Source organism: Pseudonaja textilis, chromosome 1 (assembly GCF_049901715.1).
Source record: "Pseudonaja textilis isolate UNSWEBS1 chromosome 1, rPseTex1.2, whole genome shotgun sequence".
NCBI lineage: Eukaryota > Metazoa > Chordata > Lepidosauria > Squamata > Elapidae > Pseudonaja > Pseudonaja textilis.
The window spans coordinates 170,619,639-170,640,543 of NC_141990.1; the positions used below are offsets into that span (position 1 = coordinate 170,619,639).

The 20,905-nt window shown below is 39.1% G+C and overlaps 1 protein-coding gene and 1 long non-coding RNA gene across 2 annotated transcripts in view; one reads left to right on the forward strand and one right to left on the reverse strand.

Moving 5' to 3' along the window:
• Positions 1-10,410, forward strand: part of LOC148127927 (uncharacterized) — a 52,005-nt gene extending 41,595 nt beyond the window's left edge. Inside the window, exon 2 of the long non-coding RNA XR_015740196.1 lies at positions 10,098-10,410. This is a non-coding gene — a long non-coding RNA (uncharacterized LOC148127927). The remainder of the gene's footprint in view (positions 1-10,097) is intronic.
• Positions 10,411-16,983: 6,573 nt separating this feature from the next.
• The window catches only part of NOP58 (NOP58 ribonucleoprotein), a 29,860-nt gene continuing 25,938 nt past the window's right edge, over positions 16,984-20,905 (reverse strand). Inside the window, exon 15 of the mRNA XM_026696765.2 lies at positions 16,984-20,207. Within this exon, the coding sequence (XP_026552550.1) occupies positions 20,151-20,207 (57 nt within the window). The 3' untranslated portion in view covers positions 16,984-20,150. The remainder of the gene's footprint in view (positions 20,208-20,905) is intronic.

Genomic DNA, 20,905 nt, shown 5'->3' on the forward strand with positions numbered 1-20,905 from the left:
CCCACCTCTTCGTGGTTCCCAAGCATTCCGGTGGATGGAGAGCAATCTTAGACCTAAAACGACTTAACCGTCGCTTGATCCATCGCAAGTTTAAGATGCACACCTTGCAGTCTATCCTCCTGGGTACCAGGCAAGGGGACTGGCTCTCCTCTATAGACCTTTCAGAAGCATACTTACATATCCCAATCCAGCCCACCCACCACAAATTCCTCAGGTTTTGTTACAACAACCACCACTTCCAGTATGTGGCCTTCCCCTTTGGGTTGGCATCGGCCCCAAGGACCTTTACCAAGGTCTTCGCGGCGCTAGCGGCTCACCTTAGGAACCTTCCCATATGCCTCCACTGTTACCTGGATGATATCCTCATCCTATCCCCCTCCAGACGCCAGGCTGAGAGGGACACCAGGGCTACTCTCTGCCCTCCAAGCCCACGGGTTCCTTATAAACTGGAAAAAGAGTCAACTGTCACCCGAATTACCCATTTGGGGTCTGTAATCGATTCGGTCAAAGAAAAGGTCTTTCTCTCCTCGGAAAGGTTCCTCAGTATCCAGAAATCTGTAAAACAAATCAGGCGATCAAAAAAGGTAACGCTATTAGACTTGTCTAGTTACTAGGTAAGATGGTCTCATGTATTTCCATTGTTCCCTGGGCCCGCTTACACACCAGATCCCTACAGTGGTTCCTGCTTCCATTTCAAAGATCCAGCAGAAGCAATTTGAAATCCAGGGTCAGGGTATCTCCAAAGGTCCTCACGTCCCTCCTCTGGTGGACCAACCCCGCCATCAACAAAGGTCATTACTTCAAGGACCCCCAGAGGCTCACCCTCACCACAGACGCCAGCTTATCCAGATGGGGCGCTCACGTCAACTCACTCACGGCACAGGGCAGATGGTCGAAGACAGAACAAAGATGCAGCATCAACTGGCTGGAACTTCACGCCGTCCACCTGGCCCTGCGCAGCTTACTCCCTCAGGTACATGGACGTCATGTCCTCATTCTCACAGACAATGTCACAGCCAAAGCACACATCAACAGACAAGGGGGCACCCAGTCCATTCGGTTGATGAGAGAGGCCGAGCGCCTCTGTCGTTGGGCAGAGTCCAATCTCCTCTCCCTCAAAGCAGAGCATATTTCAGGAGTTTCCAACATCCAGGCAGACTGGCTGAGCAGGGCCATGGTGGACCAGTCAGAATGGCACCTCCACCCGACACAACACTTTTTCAAGGAGGGGGGAGGGGGAGGAGTCTGAGTTTGGTGGTTTGCTTGCAGACGTTTCATTACCTGACTAGATAACATCTGATGTTGTTACCTAGTCGGGTAATAAAACGTCTGCCAGCAAACCACCAAGTTCAGGGAGCGCCAGTGCCTCCTCATTGCAACCCTGAGTGACAGATACTCTCTTCTATTGGGACATTTAAAACGGAGGGTTTCAGCTGCAGATACAGGAACTGCGCCGGGATGAGGAGCGCCTTCAAAACTGAGTGCTGGGCGGCGGCCCGCGGCTGTCTCCGCAGCTCAGGACAAGTCCCTGCAGGATGGCTGAGAAGCCCCGCCTCTCAGCCCTGCTTCCCTCAGCCTCATCCCTCAGGTGTCTGCCTCATTCCTCTCTCAGTCGCTCTCTCGCTCCTCCCCCAGCCCAGGAAGAAACTGCTTCAAAGAAGCCGGCAGGGTGGCTTTTCCTGTCAGTGCAGCTCCTCCGAAGCGCCCGTTCACCCCCACCCCGCCGCCCGCGGTTCAATCCAGTGCTCCATTCTGCCTGCCTGCCTGCCTTCCTTTCTGGTTGTTTCGGAGCAGCTTCGGCTGAGTAAAAGAGGCGAATAGTTATTATTCTCAGCCAAAGCTACTCCGAAACAACAGAAACGAAGGCAGGCAGGCAGGCAGAATGGAGCACTGGATTGAACCGCGGGCAGCAGGGTGGGGGTGAACGGGCGCTTTGGAGGAGCTGCGCCGACAGGAAAAGCCACCCTGCCGGCTTCTTTGAAGCAGTTTCTTCCTGGGCTGGTGGAGGAGCGAGAGAGTGACTGAGAGAGGAACGAGGCAGGGAGGAAACCGAAGCCGCTGGAGAGCAGGACAGGCTTTGGTTGCTTCCTCCCTCCCCTTCTTTCATTTGTGTCCTTGATCCCTGATCCCAGCAGCATTCACCGAAGGTGAAGAAAGCCGCCATTTTTATTTTATTTTTATTTTCTTTGCGGCCCAGTACAAAATGATCCACGGACCGGTACCGGTCCGCGGCCCGGTGGTTGGGGACCCCTGCTTTAGGAGGTCTGAATCCCTGTTCCTCTCCTTTCAGCCCAAGACATTGGGTCACAAAGTATCTCCTTCAACTATTGGTCGCTGGATCAGAGCAACTATCTCCAGATCTTACCTGTCACAAGCTCTGCCAGTACCCAGTGGAATAACAGGACATTCCACCAGGAGCGTGGCTACTTCGGCAGCTTGGGCCACCCAGGCTCCAATCACTGACATATGCCGGGCCGCCACCTGGGCTTCCCCGTCTCCCTTCATTAGGCATTACAAGATCAACATATTTGCCTCAGCGGAGGCCTCGTTTGGCAGACGAGTCCTACAGAGGGTCCTCAATGACCCAGAGGGGCTTCCAACCCAGATGGAGTCCCTCCCGTAGGACCGCCAAGCTTTGGTATGTCCCACTCTGTATGCTCTATGGAGAATGGGTGTTGGTTCTTACCTGACACGCCCCTTCTCAGCGAGCCATGAGGAACATCCAGCCCCACCCTAATTTCTCCGTCTGATGGGGAATCTTGTTTCGGCCAATGATCCATTAGTTGGTTAGGATGAGAACACGGCTTTTTCTTCTCGTCCTCGCAAAACTGGGGAACGCTACGTGGAGTCACGTGGAGGAAAAGGGCGTTCCTCAATTCAAGCTCAGCCTGTGAGAGAGGAGTCTGAAGCACCTCCCACTCTGGATGCTCCTTGCGGCTCGCCGAGAAGGGGCGTGTCAGGTAAGAACCAACGCCCAGTTTCATATTCAGACAGCTGATTGCGGATTATTGTTAAACTACCAATGGCACAAGAACAGTCAACCAGTATATCTCAGATAACCCGGTTGGATGGAACAAAGTATGTTTCCTGGTCTATGAAGTGCAGCCTACTTCTGCGTAAAGACGGATTATGGACTGTAGTTAATAGTCCACTGGATGTAACAGCTTGGGATCCATTGAATGATGAAGATAAAAAGAAAATAGCTTTACAAGAGCTGCAAGAAAAGGAGCTGATTTTCTCAGAGTTGCATCAAGTTTACATCATTCTTCTTTGGATGAAACTTATGATGATTATGTGTCTTCACTGGAAGTTTTAAACAGAGATGAACTTACATTGACTGGCATAATTGGAAGACTGTTAAAAGAGTCAAGAAGAAGGCAAGATAGAAATCAACTGAGAGAAAGACAACCACAGGAAGAAAAACTGTCTTCAACTGCCTATATTGTTAGGAAATGTTTTTCTTGTGGGGCTAAAGGTCATACAGCCAGATATTGTAAAATGGGTAAGAAACAATGCTATTAATATACAGAAAGCTTATAAAGATGTTAGTTTAGCCATATCATGTACAACTACAACTGTAAACCATGATATATGGGTAGTTGACAGTGGAGCATCGCAGTGTATAACTAAAAGTTAAGAGAGGTTTGTTAACATGACAAAGAGTAAACAGCATGTATCATTAACTAATGGATGGAAATTGAGAGCATCTGGAGAAGGTACTGCATATTGTTCATGTATTAATGAACATTTACTGATGTTATATATACCTAGAGTGATATTTAACTTGCTATCTGTAAGAACAATGGTAAAAGCAGGATTTGTTGTAATCTTTCAGGGAGATAAATGTTTAATTGAAAAACAAGGTAAAAGCGTTACTGCAAGTTTGGATAATGGTTTGTTTATTATAAATGATAATCCATTAATTAATGCTAACTCAGTTTATGAGAATATAAAGCCTCATGATGAATGTATTCATCTGCTCCATAGAGGTATGGGACATATATATTTCAAAATGCTAAAGAAAACTGTTGAGTTACCTAATGGTATAAAATTAAAATCGTGTACAAAGTGTTTAAATTGCAATGCTTGCAATCAAGAAAAATGCAAGGTAACTCCTGCAAATATTCTAAACAGATTCAAAACCAGTGAACCATTAGAGGCTGTTTTTGCTGATATTATTGGACCTAAGAAACCTAGTTTTGGTGGAGCCTGATACATATTAATTATAATTGATCATATTTCCAGATATGGATTATGTTATTTAGTGAAAACAAAGATACAAACATACCAGCATTTTGTAAACTGGCTAAAATTTGCTAAAAGGAAAAAGAAACAGAATGTTATTAGATTAGTAACAGATAATGGTACTGAATTTATCAATAGAAAATTTGAAGCCATGTTACAGAAAGCTGGCATTGAACATAAGCATTCTGCTCCTTATAGACCACAACATAACTCATATATTGAACATAGAGGACAAACATTACAGGCTATGGCTAGGACTATGATTTCGGATTCTGGTTTATCAGAGGAACTTTGGGGTGAAGCAATAATGTGTGCTAGCCATTTTTTGAATAACGTAGTGAATTCAATGACTGTTGAAATACCATTTATTCGTTGGAATGGAAAAAAGCCAGATCTCAGTTATTTACATACATTTGGAACCCCAGCATGGGTTCATATTTCCATGCAAGTAAGGCGAAAGGGACAACATAGAGCGAGACAATTAGATTTTGTAAGTTATCAAGCTAATCATAGATCATTTAGATTTTGGGAGCCAGGTACTACTAATGTATATTGCAGTGCAAGTGCTAAATTTCTGGAGCATGTTGGCTAGAGAAAGCTTGAACAGGAATATAATAAGGTACAGGACAGTGTTGTTGTTGAGACTCCATTGTTTACCGATAATCCTGATGATAATAATATTGATGATAAGATAGTGGAGGAATCCTCAATGGAGGAATCATCAATAGAAGAACCCTCTATGACTGTAGAAGACGAGGATTTGATAGGGGAGGTAAAGAAAGAGGACATGCCAACAACATGTACTGAGTTGCCTAGGAGGTCAACTAGGGAGAGTCGTCCACCTGACAGATTTCAAGCAGGCATTGTATGTCAGATTAATACAGAACCTTCTAACTTCAATGAAATAAAACTGTATCCTACAAAGGATCAGGTAGCTTGGCAGGAAGCTATGAATAGGGAGTTAAAATTGTTAAAGGATTTAGAGGTGTATGAGGATGTAAAGTTACCACCAGGTGAGCGTGCAATAGGTTGCAAATGGGTGTATAAGATAAAGACTGATATGGATGGGACTATTACCCATAAAGCAAGATTAGTTGCTCAAGGATTTGCTCAGTCAGATAAGGGCTATGATGGAGTGTTTGCACCTAGTCTGAGAGCAAATACATTGAGAACAGCATTAGTTTGGGCAGCTAAGAATAAATGTAAAATAAACCATGTAGATTTTGAAACTGCATATCTACATGCACCTTTACAATATACCATCTATATGAAAAAGCCATTAGGTTTAAAGGATGATGGAAAAACTGATTATTGGAAAGTAAAGAAAAGTCTTTATGGTCTAAAGCAATCCAGTTATGAATGGAATAAATTTATTGTAAAGGAATTAGTTTCAATAGGTTTTGAAGCTGGTATAGCTGATCTTTGTTTATTCAAAAGAGAAAAAGATGGTTTAATTTCTCTGTTACTGTTATTTATGGATGACATAGCAATTATAACTAAAACTGAACAAGGAGCAAATGATATTGTTTATAGATTACAGAAAAAGTTCAGGATTAGAAATTTAGGGGAAATTAAGCATTATTTGGGTTTTGATATAGTGAAAACAAATAAAGGTTTTAAAATTTCGCAAGCCAAGAAGATTAGTCAATTATTAAAATGCTATAACATGGAGCATTGTAAATCTGTTAAGACACCAATGAGTAAGGAATTTACACATAGTGATATCAAAAGTCCTATGTTTGATAAGAAAATATATCAATCTTTAATTCGTAGTCTATCATATCTGGGTAATTGGTCTAGATCAGATATATCTTAGAGTGTAAACCAACTGGCTAGGTATAACGCTGAACCAAATGAAAGGCATCGGCAAGCAGCTAAGCGAATAATTAGTTTTTTAAAACACATAATCCATTATTCATTATATTTAGAACCAAGTAATGAATTAGTGTTAACTGCATAAGCTGATGCAAGTTTTGCTACTGATATAATGACTCGTAAGTCAACATCAGGTATAGCGGTAATGTTGGGTAATGCTTTAATAGGATGGAAGTCTATAGGTAACAACATATTAGTTTATCCACTATGAAAGCGGAATTCTCATATTTATCATTAATGTGTACAGAATTGATATATTATAAGCAATTGTTGAAGAATATTGGAATTACTGTACGTGATCCATTTATTGTTTATGAAGACAACCTGCAATTAGTATGGCTACTAATTTAGCTGTTAAAACAAGGTCTAAACATACTGATTTGAGATATTTGAGCATTAGACAGTGTGTTCAAAATTAATTCAGTTACAATACTGCATGATTGAACATAATATTGAAGATCATTTCACAAAAGCTCAAGGTGCAATTAAGCATAAAGAGTGTTGTGAGAATTATGGTTTAAAGATGTAATATATTATATATTAACCTACCCAAAGGGGAGAATGCTAAGAATCTGTCCACCACTTAGTTGGGTTGGCAATATATAAACCAACAATGTATTTTTGTAGCTTTAAGACAAAATCACTGTATTGATTTATACTATATTTCAATTGGTTGATTATATTGCAAATTACCATAAGAGGGAGCTAGAGATCATAGCTTGCTCTCTCTGACATTCTGTCTCTCTGACATTCTGTTGCCATCTAAGGTTCTCTGTTGTATTTATGCTGTACTTATACTTTGATATTTTTGTTTACTGTAAATGACAAAGGCAACTGGTAAGAAGACTTTATAATTGGATATTCTTTGGACTGTTAAACGTATATGACCTGGACCGTTTATTGGACTGTGCTATTTCTTAAAGTAAACTTTAACTCAATTTAGTGTATCTGTGTGTGGCTGAATATTCATAACTATTCTCATAAACATTTCCATGTGCATATCCTTGTTACTCAAGGGTTATTCTGTACATATCATAACAAATACAAAGACTTGGCTGAAGCATTCAGTGAAGAGGAGTGCAATTTTACCTCCACATTTAGCCACTTGATTGCGCCATAGAATTTGAACCGGGGGCAAAACTACCAAAACCAAAGATGTATTCCATGACACCTGCTAAAATGACTGAATTAAGGAAATACATTTACAACAGTTTGGACCGAGGTTTTATTGAACCTGCCAAATCGAGGTTTGCTGCCCCCGTGCTGTTCAAGAAAGATGGTGGACTGAGATTATGTGTGGACTTCAGGGGCGTAAACGCTGTGTGCATCAAAAACATGTACCCTCTCCCTCTCATGAAGGACTTATTAAACCACCTGTCAAAAGGCAAGGTATTCACCAAACTAGATCTTGGAGAAGCTTACTACCAGGTCCACATCAAAGAGGGAGACGAGTGGAAAATAGCCTTTAACTGCTCTTTGGGTAGTTTCCAATTCTGAGTCATGTCTTTCGGACTTCAGTATTTATGCAATTTATTAACAAGGTGTTACATCCACACCTATACTGGGGAGTACTTGTATACCTGCATGACATCCTTATATTCAGCGAAACCATCAAAGAACATGTCTAATTGGTGAGACAAGTCCTGGAAAAACTTCTAGCCGCCAAATTATATGTAAAGCTTTCAAAATGTGAATTCCACAAGGAGTAGTTGGATTATTTAGGCTACCAGATATCCAACCAGAGAATTGAGATGGATCCTGGGAAGGTGAAAGCCATGCTGGACTGGCAACCCCCCAAAACCCAAGAACAACTTCAAAGTTTTTTGGGTTTTGCCAATTTCTATAGACAATTCATCCCTTCTTTTGCCAAGGTTGCCGTCCCATTGATGGAATTATTAAAAACAGGCCTGTCACGCACCAAACTGAAGCCCAGTCAACCCCTGGCTTGGACCATGGACTATTAGAAAGCTTTTGAAACCTTAAAACACCTCTTTGCTGCTGAGCCCATTCTCCAGCACCCAGACCCGACCCAACCTTTTATTGTCCAAGCTGATGTGAACGACATGGCAGTAGTGGCCATTCTGCTACAAAAAGACTCTCAGAACCAACTGATGCCTTGCACTTAATTGTCCAAAAAGCTAACGGACACAGAGCGGAGATGGGCAGTCTGGGAGAAAGAAGCATTTGCCGTACAATGGGCTTTGTTGACTTGGAGACATTTCCTAGAAGGGGTGAAGGAGTTGTTTGAGGTATGGACTGATCACAAAAACCTCAAGGCCCTAAAGACCCCTGAGAGACTATCTCCTAAACAAGTCTGCTGGGCTCAGTACTTCAAGTGATTCAACTTCAACATGAAATATATCCCCGAAGGAAAAATCATATTGGCAGATGCCCTGTCCAGAAAACCCCAGTTTGACAGTCACTGAGAGGAAATAGTACAAGCCTTAATTTCAGGAGCTCAATCGGCGGACCAAGTAACCACTCGAGGCCAAGCCAACCGCAAACCCAAGCACTTGGAGGACAAGCTGACCACAGAATTGAAAGCAGCCCTATTGACCGATCCCTGGTTCCTGGATCATCAAACTGAATTAACAATTAATGAGGGACTGGCTTGGAAAGGGATTAAGCTTTATGTACCCGCAACCCTAAGACTACTGGTACTAAAGTGTTGCCACGGCTTGTGGTTGGGAGGCCACTTTGGGTTCTTAAAAACCCTACATTTACTCAGGAGACAGTTCTGGTGGCCTAAAAAAAACCCCCAATGTCAAGGACTATGTAAAAAGTTGCTCAGTTTGTGCCACAATGAAACACAGAACTGGAAAAACCCCTGGCCTCCTCCAACAAGTCGCTGAACCAACACAGCCATGGGAAGAATGGACTTTATCATAGAATTACCTGAAAGTGGAGGGAATACAATCATTTGGACTGCCATTGACTTATTCTCTAAGCAGGCCCACTTTACAGCCTGTAAAGGACTTCCCTCTGCAAATAGCTTGCAAAACTGTTTGTGAAGCATATCTATAGACTACATGGAATACCTCATAGAATAATATCAGACAGAGGGGTACAATTTACCACTAAGTTCTGGAGGGAATTCTTGAAGTCTATTGGGTCCTTCCAAGGGTTATCCTCAGCATTCCATCCGGCCTGCAACGGAGCAGCGGAAAGAGAAAATGCCATGATTGAACAATACATTAAATGCTATGTAAATTATCAACAGGAAAACTGGGCTGAATTATTAGCATTTGCAGAGGTTGTTTATACTAATGGGCTGACTCCATTCCAAATCAACACTGGAATGGACTTTGTCCGTATGCCAGAATTGCCTATAGCACTTCCCACATCCATGTCTCTAACAGAATGGATGAACTCATTAAAAAAGGTTGGGAAGATACCAAAAAATCTTTAACTGAAGCTGCAAAAGATTACAAAAAGCAGGCGGACAAACATAGATCCCTTCAACCACCATTTAAAGTGGGAGACAAAGTGTGTTTGTCAACCAAGTATCTTAGATTGAAACTTCCTAGTAAGAAGTTGGGACCAAAATTCTTAGGTCCATTTCAGATTTCCAAAATAATCAATCTGGTCACGGTCCAATTACGTCTTCCTCGATTATTAGGGAAAATTCATCCAGTTTTCCATAGTAGTTTGTTAAAACCAGCTGCTACATCAATGATAAGACCAATACCAGTCGTTCCCCCTGAACCGTTAACTGTACAGGGTGAGACACATTAAGAAATTAAGAAAATCCTGGACACTCGATTACACTGAGGACGATTGCAATATTTGGTCTTATAGAAGGGTTACCCTGTATCAGATGCTAGTTGGGTAAAAAGTTGGGATGTACATGCTGATCAATTGGTTACCCAATTCCATGAGGACTTCCCCCACAAACTGAAGGGTTCTTGTGGAGGGGGGAGAGGGGGTTAAGGACAACACATTAACCCCTGGTTGTGTTTCTTTTTCTTTTCTTATAGGAGAAGGAATTTTCAAGTGGGGACACCTGTCAGCTCTGGAATTCATCGCTGCCACAGAGTTGAAAATGTGGGAGGGGGGTGATGCAATTGAATAGTTCTTAGTAGAAAAAATATATGAGTTTGAATGTTCAAGGTAACAGAGTGTGGCATAGCAAGTAATTGCAGCTGCAAAATAATTGGTTCAAGTGATTAATGAGGTGTAGAAAAGTGGGTATGTGTAGGTAGAATTTTGTGGGAGGTCTGGCAAGCACCTTAGTTCCGAAATTCCACAGACGTTACCAGTACTTGTTCCAAATAAAGCACTTAGAGATTATGCCTGTCTCGGAGTTACTGATTTGCAACGGACAATTTCTGGATGCCTGACAGTAATATCTAACAGAAACAACAATGACCGACGAAATAAAACAGGAGGAAAATATTTTAAGAGATTTAAAGAGACCTGGAGTTGCAGGAAGACATTTTTCAAAGGGAGAGAGGGGCATGGGTAGATACTTTAAAATCTAGACAGCAGGAGAGGGTAGAGATGGGAGAAATAATTAGATTGAATAGTCAAGATGTGGATAAAGACAGAAACAAAGATTTAAGAGAGGAACAAGTTTAAAAATGAATAAGAATTAAAATAATGAGAACAAAAGATGATGGTTAGCAGGGAAGGCTTTTTATCATAAGGGTGGCATGATTAAAAGTTAGAATGGAGATAGAAATAAGGGGGGGATTATTAAAACACACATTTTTATATAATGACATAAAAGCAATAATTAGAGGGAAGATTAGAAATTAAACTTACCATGTAAGTTTAAACAATACTGTGATTGGCATTAGAATAATATACTCAAATACTGAATAATCAAATAATGAAAGACCATAATTTAATAAAAGGTGTGTATTAACATTAGAATTATGTTTGATGAATATAACAGATATGAATAAAGTTCATATCTGTTAATGTTAACAGATTAATGTTAATAACATTAATGTTATTTTTATTTGCACCAAAATGTATGATACCCAAGTTCCACACTGTTTATGCATTGATGTGTATATGTAGAATAAAATAAAAAACTTGACAAATTATAAAAAGATGCATTGGTTCTAAAACTAGCTGGCTTGCAGGAACAATTCAAGGTTCTTTTTTTTTAAATAAAGTTTTATTTGGGTTTTCACACATACAAAATATAAATAAAACATCGTTTTGAAAATAGCATGGTCCCGGGTTGAACTTCTTTATACAGACACAAAATTCAATTTCATGCTCCTTTTTGTGTTCTATTCCATATCTTATACTATTCTACATTTTATATATAGTTTTTTCCCCTCTTTTAATTTTCTCAATTTATTTTGATTATCTCATCTCAATTCAAATCATTATATTTATACTTTTGTCTGTTCTGTTTCAATTTCATATTATCTTTTCTCATTAAACAAATTTTCTCCTGTAGTTACTAATTGGAGTATGACACCTTTATACCTTTTAATTACATCCATTCAACTCTTATTTAAACTTCAGTATATACCTTAAGGTTATGACCTTCAATATAATACATAATACATAACTTCCAGTCGAATTCTGCTTGGTACATTCTTATAATACACAGCTATACTCTTTAAAAAAAAAGAAAGGATTATAAATATAAGTAATTATAAACCCTCATTCCACTTCAGTTCAGTTCTATCATTAATAATCATTAAAATCTTAACATCTTTAATACTTCTTTTCAATTAAATATCATACTTCCTTAAAAAATTAATTTTTCCCTTATTTCTCTTCACATGTTTTGTAAATAATTAAATATTCATTTTGTTACATTTATTTATTGACAAGCATTCCACTGAATTGATAGCTATTTTATCAAACATTTTAATCATACATTGTTTCATATTTTCTAAAATTATTTGTTTCTAATATAACCATACTATCTTATGTACCTTTGCAGAATCCCTTTTTCCATTAAATTTTCACCCATTATCTCTAAATAGGCCCTGTTTCTCTATATTTTGTTTCTGTCTTTTATAACTTTTTTTCCTTTCTTCCCTCTCATCTTCTCCCCCCCCCCCTTGATTTACCCCCTTGTCTCTCTACTTCTTATTCTCTCTTCTGCATTTCCCTCTTCTGTTGCTTTCTGATTTTATGCTTATTTTTCACTCTAATTTTTTTTGGAATTGTTTTTCCCAATCTTAAACTTTCCATTCTCTTTCCCCCTTTCCTTTTTCCCCCCAGCTAAGATTACTTGTTCATTAAAGATGGCTTCTTCTTTGTTGCAATCTTCTTGTTCTGCAGGCATTTCTTGTTGTTTCTCATAGTTCCAAATCTCCATTTCCAAAAACTGAAATACAAAGCCAAAAGAGCCTCTCCCTTCTTGTGCGTCTTCTTTGTACTTTTTAAGTTCCATTTTCAGTTCTTCTAAAAGTGGAGCCATTTTAAACAGTTTTAAACAACCACCCAATTGATTTTAGTCATTCAAATACAAAAATCCAGAAATCATCAAGTAATCCAAATAGTCCCATTATTTCTTTTTCGACTTTCTCTTCCTGGGGTTTTTGTTGCGATATTTCAGTTAGAATGTATCTTTTGGAAGTCTTGTTGAGATTTTACTGTAAGTTCTTTTTAATTCCAGGCAGTCTCCTCCCTTCCAGATCCTGCCCTTTTATTCTTTTTCTCTCCTTTCCTGTTTTCAAAAGCTTTTGATTATCCAGAAATCTTTATTATCCCTTTGACTTTTTATTTTCAGCATTAAATGCCTATTAATGTCAAAGTGGATTTTTTTCCAATTTCTTGCTTAAGTCTCTTAGGGAACAATGTTATTGTTTTTTTTAATAGTTTCAATTCCAGGGTACCTTATTTGTTGCTTTTGCTGTTTGACCCGGTCAACCAAAACTTTCTATTCTTATCTTCCTCCTGCACATTCTTTTCCGGTCGAGTTCTTTGTGGTGGCCATTTCTGACAACCGCTACAACTGCCTTCAGGAAAGGAAGTAATGGCCAGCTGGGGAAGAGATGTGGCTCTCCTCGACCCTGTAGGCAGTCTCCCAGTTCTTCACCACCTCTACGGGGTCGCTTAGCCCCGAAACCAGCCGGCTTGGCGCTCCAGCAGCGAGCACAGATCGAAGCCTCGCAGAGACGAGGTTTCGGTCTGTCGCCGAAGAAGCTTAAACCAGAAGTCCTCAGGACAATTCAAGGTTCTGATCATCACCTTTAATGCTCATCATGGCTTAGGGCATGATTACTAGAGGCACTGTTTATCTCCAATTATTTATGCCTGCTTGATATGTTCAAGCAGAGTAGGTGTGCTCCTAGTTCAGTATTAAACAGTTTAATGCCATCTCACGGGGCCAAGAAAGTGTGCCTTTTTGTCATGGCCTACCCTCTGGAACACTGTTCCCACAGAGCTATGTTTGGCATCCACCCTTCTGGAATTTTGAAAAGCCCTTAAACCTGCCTTTGTTCCCAGAGCTCTGTGTGTGTGTGTGTGTGTGTGTGTGTGTGTGTGTGTGTGTGAGAGAGAGAGAGAGAGAGAGAGAGAGAGAGAGAGAGAAAGAGAAATTTCTATTAATGTGGCTCTTTTTAGTCCAGGATGCCTCGTTAGGTTTTTTATTGTTTTAGCTATGTATTGGATTTTGCAAAGCACCCAAACTCTGCTGAAGTTGACAGCCATAATAAATATAATGAAATAAATAATGCTAACAGTAAATCCCCACTTTAAAAACAATGTACTGTTATTGCCAAGGAATCTCAAACATGACATTAAGATGATAAAATATTTCCCTTCCATTATCCTCAGTGTATCAATTTTTAAAACTATTTGGAATGAAGGGATGAATTATTTCAGGGCCATATCAGTGCTAGATACATATAGTGCAACACCACCAAGCATGTGTTAATGCCATCTGATGCTGCAGGCACAAAGCTTATAGCTACATAATGCCTAGATAAACTGGACCTTCACAATACCTCTTTTGCCTTTAAACATCCTTCTTTTGATTAACTAATCTCATCAGTTTGGCTTCCTTATCAAACTTGAACCAATTCAGAAAAGGTTATTCAAGAAGCAGGGTGGATGGTATATGCTGGTCATTAGATAAATAAATCCTGACTTTCCACTCTCTTTATAACATTGGCTGATCTACTCCTTTCTCTTTCCTAGACCTTACCCAGCATCTAAGAACTCAGTCTAAGACAGCACAGATGCTCCATAGCGTGCAAACAGCTGAATTAGTACATGTAGAATGATCTTTTTATGTCACAAAAATCAGTATGAAAATTGAAACTAACAGCAAGGGAAAACATATGAGCTTTGTAGAATGATCTGTCACTGAAGTATCTATTTGGGGACAAAAGAACTACACAGTCAAATCTGACACAAACAGATCTGAGCTCTAATGCAAGTCCCAGTCTAGCACCTGGACTTTCAATAGGTAGAAAGACTGTATTATTTTACATGCATTAGCTCATCAGTTAGTATTTGTCTCTGGAAACCTGTTGGATGAATTATTATTCTCAATTAGGCAGCTTCAACTTCCTATAACTTTTTCACTTCAATGCCTTCTGACCTGGTTATAATTTCCATTGAACCATACTTCTAACTCAGGCAATACCTCATGTAGTGGTGAAACACGCCATGATGGGGCTGCCTTTGAAGACTATCAGGAAGCAACAAAGAGTGTTAAATGAAGCAGCCACCACCTACTGTAGGTGACAACTATCATAACAATTTTGCAGGTATTGCATTGGTATCTAAGAGCTTCTGAGTACAATTCAAAATGCTGGTTTCTTTATAGCTTGGTGTCCAGGTATCTTCATGCCCACCTCCTTCAGATAGAACCAACCTGTCCAGTCTACTGGCCATCTCTTTCCCTAGAAATCCACATAGTACCATCTCTTATGTTTTACCAGTTTTCAGGAGAGGACAGATTTTTTTACTCCATATAGTTGTTAACATATTTTCTTGCTGGACTCTGGGTTTCAGAAAGGATTGAAGTTTTTAATATAATTCATTTTTTTGTTTCATATGGAATATTTTCAGTCTTACTCCATGGTAACTTTTGCTGCATTAATATACTCAGAGTTAAGTTCTAACACCCCTCATTAGGCTTTCCCAGAAAACTAGATAAACTCCTAAAAGACCCTAAAATGCTAATTCACAAAGTCTGCATTAATAGACTGCAGAACGTGAGCTTTGCTAATGTCAAATTGAGGGTTGATCATGGTGTATTGGGCATGATATTAGACCCTTATATTGCTCTCATTTTACTGCATCATTTCCTTTTTACTGTACTGTATTTTTATTTTGAATTGCTTGATGAGTTGTGATCTATAATCAAATCATTTGTCCATCCATCCATTCATAATATTGTAACTGTCAGGCGTGCCTATGGAGTTAAAGTTATGTCAACTAACTGACCAAGCATGTTCACATTTTTAGGGTACTTCTGGCCATAAACCTAGCACAACTGGTCACTATAATATCTTCCAAATGAAGCAACATTGTGACACCAAACCAGACAAGTTACAGTTGAGAGTTGAGCAGAGGTGAGTGAAAGCAGAGGTTAAGATTTTTATGGGAGTGACTAAAACACTTGAGATATTGCTCAAGTAAGCTCAACTCTTAATGACTCTGTAGACGTGTCCATGCAGTATTTTCTTGGGAATAGTACAAAAGGGTTTTGCTACTCTTCCACATGATTTTTGTGATCTCCTAGTCAAGCCTACAGCTTTGGAATTCACTAGGGGCCTTCATCCATGTATTAACTGAGCCTGGCCTGATTTGGAGTGGGTTTTAAGAGGCAATATAGTTTCCCAGTTCAGGAAAGAGTGAACTTCTGAGAATGATTAGGATTAATTTAAGATGCTTTTGTGTCTGCTGCACTGGCTTTGTCAAGTCAGTGAAGCACAAATAAAATAACAGATAGTCGTCATATAGCAACCACAATTGGGATAGTTTGGTTAAGTGTAATGGTTGCTAAGTGAAACTGCAATTGTACTTATGATTTTACTTCAGCTTTCCTTTATTTTATAGACTGGGTTACAAAGTTCCTTTTTCATTACCACTGTAACTGAAAATGGTTCCTAAATGAGAAAAACCTGTATCCTTCCATCTCATATTTTGATAAAGGCTATACCAGACAGCAAAATATACACAATTATATCACCCCTATTGCTTCATAGAATGTGTTGCAATACGTTTACTAAACAAAAGATAACCAATTCCCCTCCTTTTTTTCCTTAATACAGTGGTGAGATGCTCTAGACCAACGTGTTTATATAAGCAACTTTTGCTGGTTGGGTCATTTAAGGAACCCACAGAATGAAATTAAAGTGGCACTCGTTAAAAACTGAACAAGCCAGCTCAGGAATCAAGGCTTAAGATATTTGAGTGCTAAAATGACCCCATCATTTAAGTGAAGACATACTACAGTACCAGATACCATTCCCAACTTGTACTTATCCTTCTCTTTTTTTGTGTTGCAATCTGCATAAATACCTATTATTTTGGGATCTTTTCCTGGCAAATATTTTAATATTTTGGTTACAGAACTAAGTGCTCCCTGTTCAGTTGATGCAGTACCTGGTCTCTCCCCTTCTCAGGTAGACACTCCAACTAGAAAGGCTAACCTCTACAGTATGTGTCAATTTTACAAATAATTGAAGTACAGTTTGACCTGTTTTAAAGATAAATCGTAAGCTGATCTTGGGCCACTCCCTTTCTCTCTGCCCAACTCACCTCACAGGGTTGTTGTGACAAAAATAGGAGGTAGTGGGTTGGATATGTTCACTGCCTTGCCTTATTTGTACAAATAATTAAGGCAGGATACAAATAAGATGGAAGAAGCCCTAAAATTGCTATTTGTAGTTAAGAAAGCAAACAAAGCAGTCACACTAATCCACTGGCAAGAGCCAAGGTGTATTTCGTTTTAATTTATAAAAATTAAACTCCAGGCATCTGCACATTTTCTTAGCAATGTTTTTTACAATAGATTTGTCCCTGTCTAATGCTGAGAATGGCTGGCCCAGAGTCAGCCAACTTGCTCCCATGCCTATGCCAGAACTAGAACTCACACTCCGCATTTACCTGTTATACATCTCTATTTTCTGACACATTTCCTCTTTCTGGGAGAAAAATTTTCCCTTATGGGAAAATTGTCTACCCCATTCTAATCCATGCGGAAATATTTTCTGCAAGCAATGAGGCAGGAGCTTGCGGAAGCTTGAAGAGCTAGTCTAGGTAAGCTTGCTGCAAAAGCTCTGCTCCAGAATATAATTCAGGACCTCGATATCATTGGATGGAGAAAATGATTCTGATAGAAAAAAAAATGGTGACACTTGGCTTATACTGCCTCACACAGGACCAATTAGGGTTTTAAGAATGTTATAACAGCTAGCATTTTCTTTTTCTTTTTTTAAAAGTGCAATCAGCACTACTTACCAGTCATTAAAAGCCAACAAAAATGCAGGTACCTAGACCTAGAACAAAAAAGCAGGTACCTAGACCATGCATAGCTGATTGTTTATAACCATGATTACTGAACACATCCAACTATGCCTGAAAATATTTTAAGGATTCCTATCCGCCCCTCCCCTAATTTTTCACAAGAAAGAATAACATTTATCTCCTGTAGTTCCCAATAGTTTTCCCACCTGAGTAAATGTGCTGAGAAAATTATGTAGAAATATCTGTGCCCTGGAACAACAACTGCTTCACTTATGGTTTTAATGTGCAATGCATGCTGATACTGCATTTTTAAATATAGGGGATATGTATTCTTTGAAGAAAGTTAGGTGCTTGAAATAATGTGTTATTTTGGATAACCCAGCTCCTGCACTGAGCATACTTTTAGAGAAAATGTGCAAGCTTTCTCGTGTTTATAATTCATCTGGAATTTTGTTTCCCTCTCCAAATACTATCTGCTTCATCTACCAAGCCAAGTTTCCACAAGGAAGCAATTTCCAAGAATAACTAGTTGCTTTTAAAAAGGGGATTCATTTGGTTCTATCAAGAAAAATAGAACAGCTTGGGGTTTCCCCCCATCAATTCAGAAGAGTAAGCAACCATTTTTCCATAGCAGCCAACCAGCTATATGTTCCTAGGAAACAGACAGGCATTGACATAAAGACTCATCTATTCTTTTACTATCGATTCAGCTTCTGAAGCTGGAGGCAACATGTGTTCCTCGCAGATAGCTAGTCTTGTCAATCTCTTTTTAAAGGTGGGTTTAATCATTTCCCACCCTCAAATAGAAAATAGTATTGGTTTAGGATTGGGGCACTTGATAAATGTGCTCCATCCTTAACAGTACATTGTTGCTTTAATAATGCAACAATCGTTAGCTCACTCAAATTTATGACCATTTTTGACACTAGTTTAGCTAACAATAACACCCTGGCCAAAGATGCAAAATCCTTCCATGCATGTTTTTAAGATAGTGCAGCATCTTTTTATTAGCAGAAAGGAAAGGAAGTGAGGTGAAGGCTGAAAAGATCACTAACTGAAATTTCCATTTGTTTTCTTCATGGTCCAAAAGTAATGCTCCTTGGAGTAATTCAAGCAGAAGTGTGTTCTTTGAATATGCAGTACTTTATGCCGACTGTCCAGCCACACTTGGAACAATTTTAAGTCATAGAAGTGGAATCTTTCAGTATATCCATTCCAGATAATTTTTTTAATACAATGTTCTGTAGGCCCAGTCAAAATATCAACTTTTCTATCATTTCAAAATATATCCCTGATAAAAATGCAGCTTACTGTTTTGACTCAAGAAGAAACAGACATATAGACCAATCTTCTTCTCTTTATAATCAGTATCTTTTGGGACATGGTGAAGAAAGTAATGGATATAAGATTTCAAAAGGGGTACCTGGTTAGGAAAACACAAACCGTACTCTACCATAAATGCCATTTGGTGAAATATCAAAGCTGTCACGTCACTTTTATTCAGGGATACCTGTCAGTTTCTTCCCATACCCTTTTCATGCTAAAGTTGTCCTATAAACTTTGTGGATTCCACTAGGACCCAGAAGTTTCTTGCAGAGAACTTTTTAATTTCCCTGATATTTCCTCTTTTTCTGCAGGCCCTTTGTTGCTGCTCCTGAAGGTCGGGAAATCAGGGGAGCAGCAGTTCATGTGAATTTGGGCTGGTTCCTGCTTCTCAGCCAGCAGTACAAAGAGCAGGTTGAAGAGAAAGGAAACAGCTTGGTTTCTCACTTACCAAACACCAACACAGCTACCATTCAAAGATGTGATGGTGCTGAACAAGGGGGACTTAAGTCCCACTCATTGAAGTTTCAACTATTGCACTTGTCACACAATCACAATTTGGATGCTTGACAATCAGTTTGCACTTGCAAAGGTTATAGCCATTTGCGATCTTTCCTGCTGGTTTTACACTAGCAAAGTCAATGGGGAAGTTTGGGGGGGGGGAGAGGTTATAAGTTGCTCTGGTAAGTCAAACACCACACTTTATGACTACACTTCTGGTCCCAATTTCCATCATAACCCAAGGACTACCCGTAAAGAGATTTAACTGAGTAGTGCTGATTGCACTTTTTTTTAAAAAGAAAAAGAAAATGCTAGCTGTTTCTATCAATTGGGCATAGTTCAATTTCTGTTAAAAATTTAAAAGGCCATTATTTGTATGTATTCAATAAAATTATTCTGTGTGCATTATTTTAGCATGTTCTATAATGGAACCACACTGCATCCTGTCTGCTAAATGTTGTTGCAAGCAAAGATCATTGAAAATTCTCTTCATAAAAATTAAATTGATAGTAATCCAATTCATCTAAGTAGGGAGTTTTGTTTGAGAAGAGACATGTTGTTATTCATTTCAAGCAATCATACTACTTTTTTGATAAGCAATTTCACAACAGTTTATAGTGTTACTGAAGCAAAACTGTAGCCAATTAACAGGGCAATGTTAAAACTAAGATCAGTTTTAAAAACAAAGTATTGAAGGAAAATATCAGTTTCTTTATCTTAACGATTAGACAAAAATCTAGTTCAAAAATTAATGTCCCCAAAGTCCAAACGTGAGCCAAACCATCCAAGAAAACTCCCTGTTCTTAATCTTCTGGCTCTTCTTTAATTTTCTTCTTTTTCTTTTTCTTTTTTTCTGTATTCTGAAACGTAAACATTGTTATATCATTTCACTATGATAAATGAAAAATATAGTATCTATACGATATATGGATAATATTTTTAAAAAGTATTTTCTGTAAGAAAGAGATGCATAGCACTTCATGATTTTGATTCTATAAGGTAATACCTTTAGACAGAGAAGCTTACCGTATATACTTGAGTATAAGTCGACCCGAATATAAGCCAAGGCACCTAATTTTACCACAAAAAACTGGGAAAACTTATTGACTCATAGGGTGGGAAAAGCAGCAGCTACTGGTAAATTTCAAAAATAAAAATAGGTACCTCTATGAAAAATAGATACTTCTATGAAATATAACTAAAAAGGCATGTTGCTTTCATTAGTGTCAAGATGGCATGAATTAACATGGCATACTCAATTGCAAGTTAACTTCATTCACTCTTGGCATTAAAAAATGCCACCGGGAGGGAATTATTATCTAATTAAAACTTTCACTAGGACAGTTGAGATTAAGTTTGATGTTCACAATTTCCTCTTTGAAAGAGACCAGTAAATAGGGAACAAGAAGATGAAGAAAAAGAAGTTTTCACACTGCAGTGAACAAAAATGGCATCATAGGAACGGGGTTTTTGCATCTGCAAGGTGCAAAGCGGCGGGGGCAGATCGCGCGTGCTGGAAAGAGCTTGACTGTATTCCGGGGGGAGGGAGGGAGAGAGA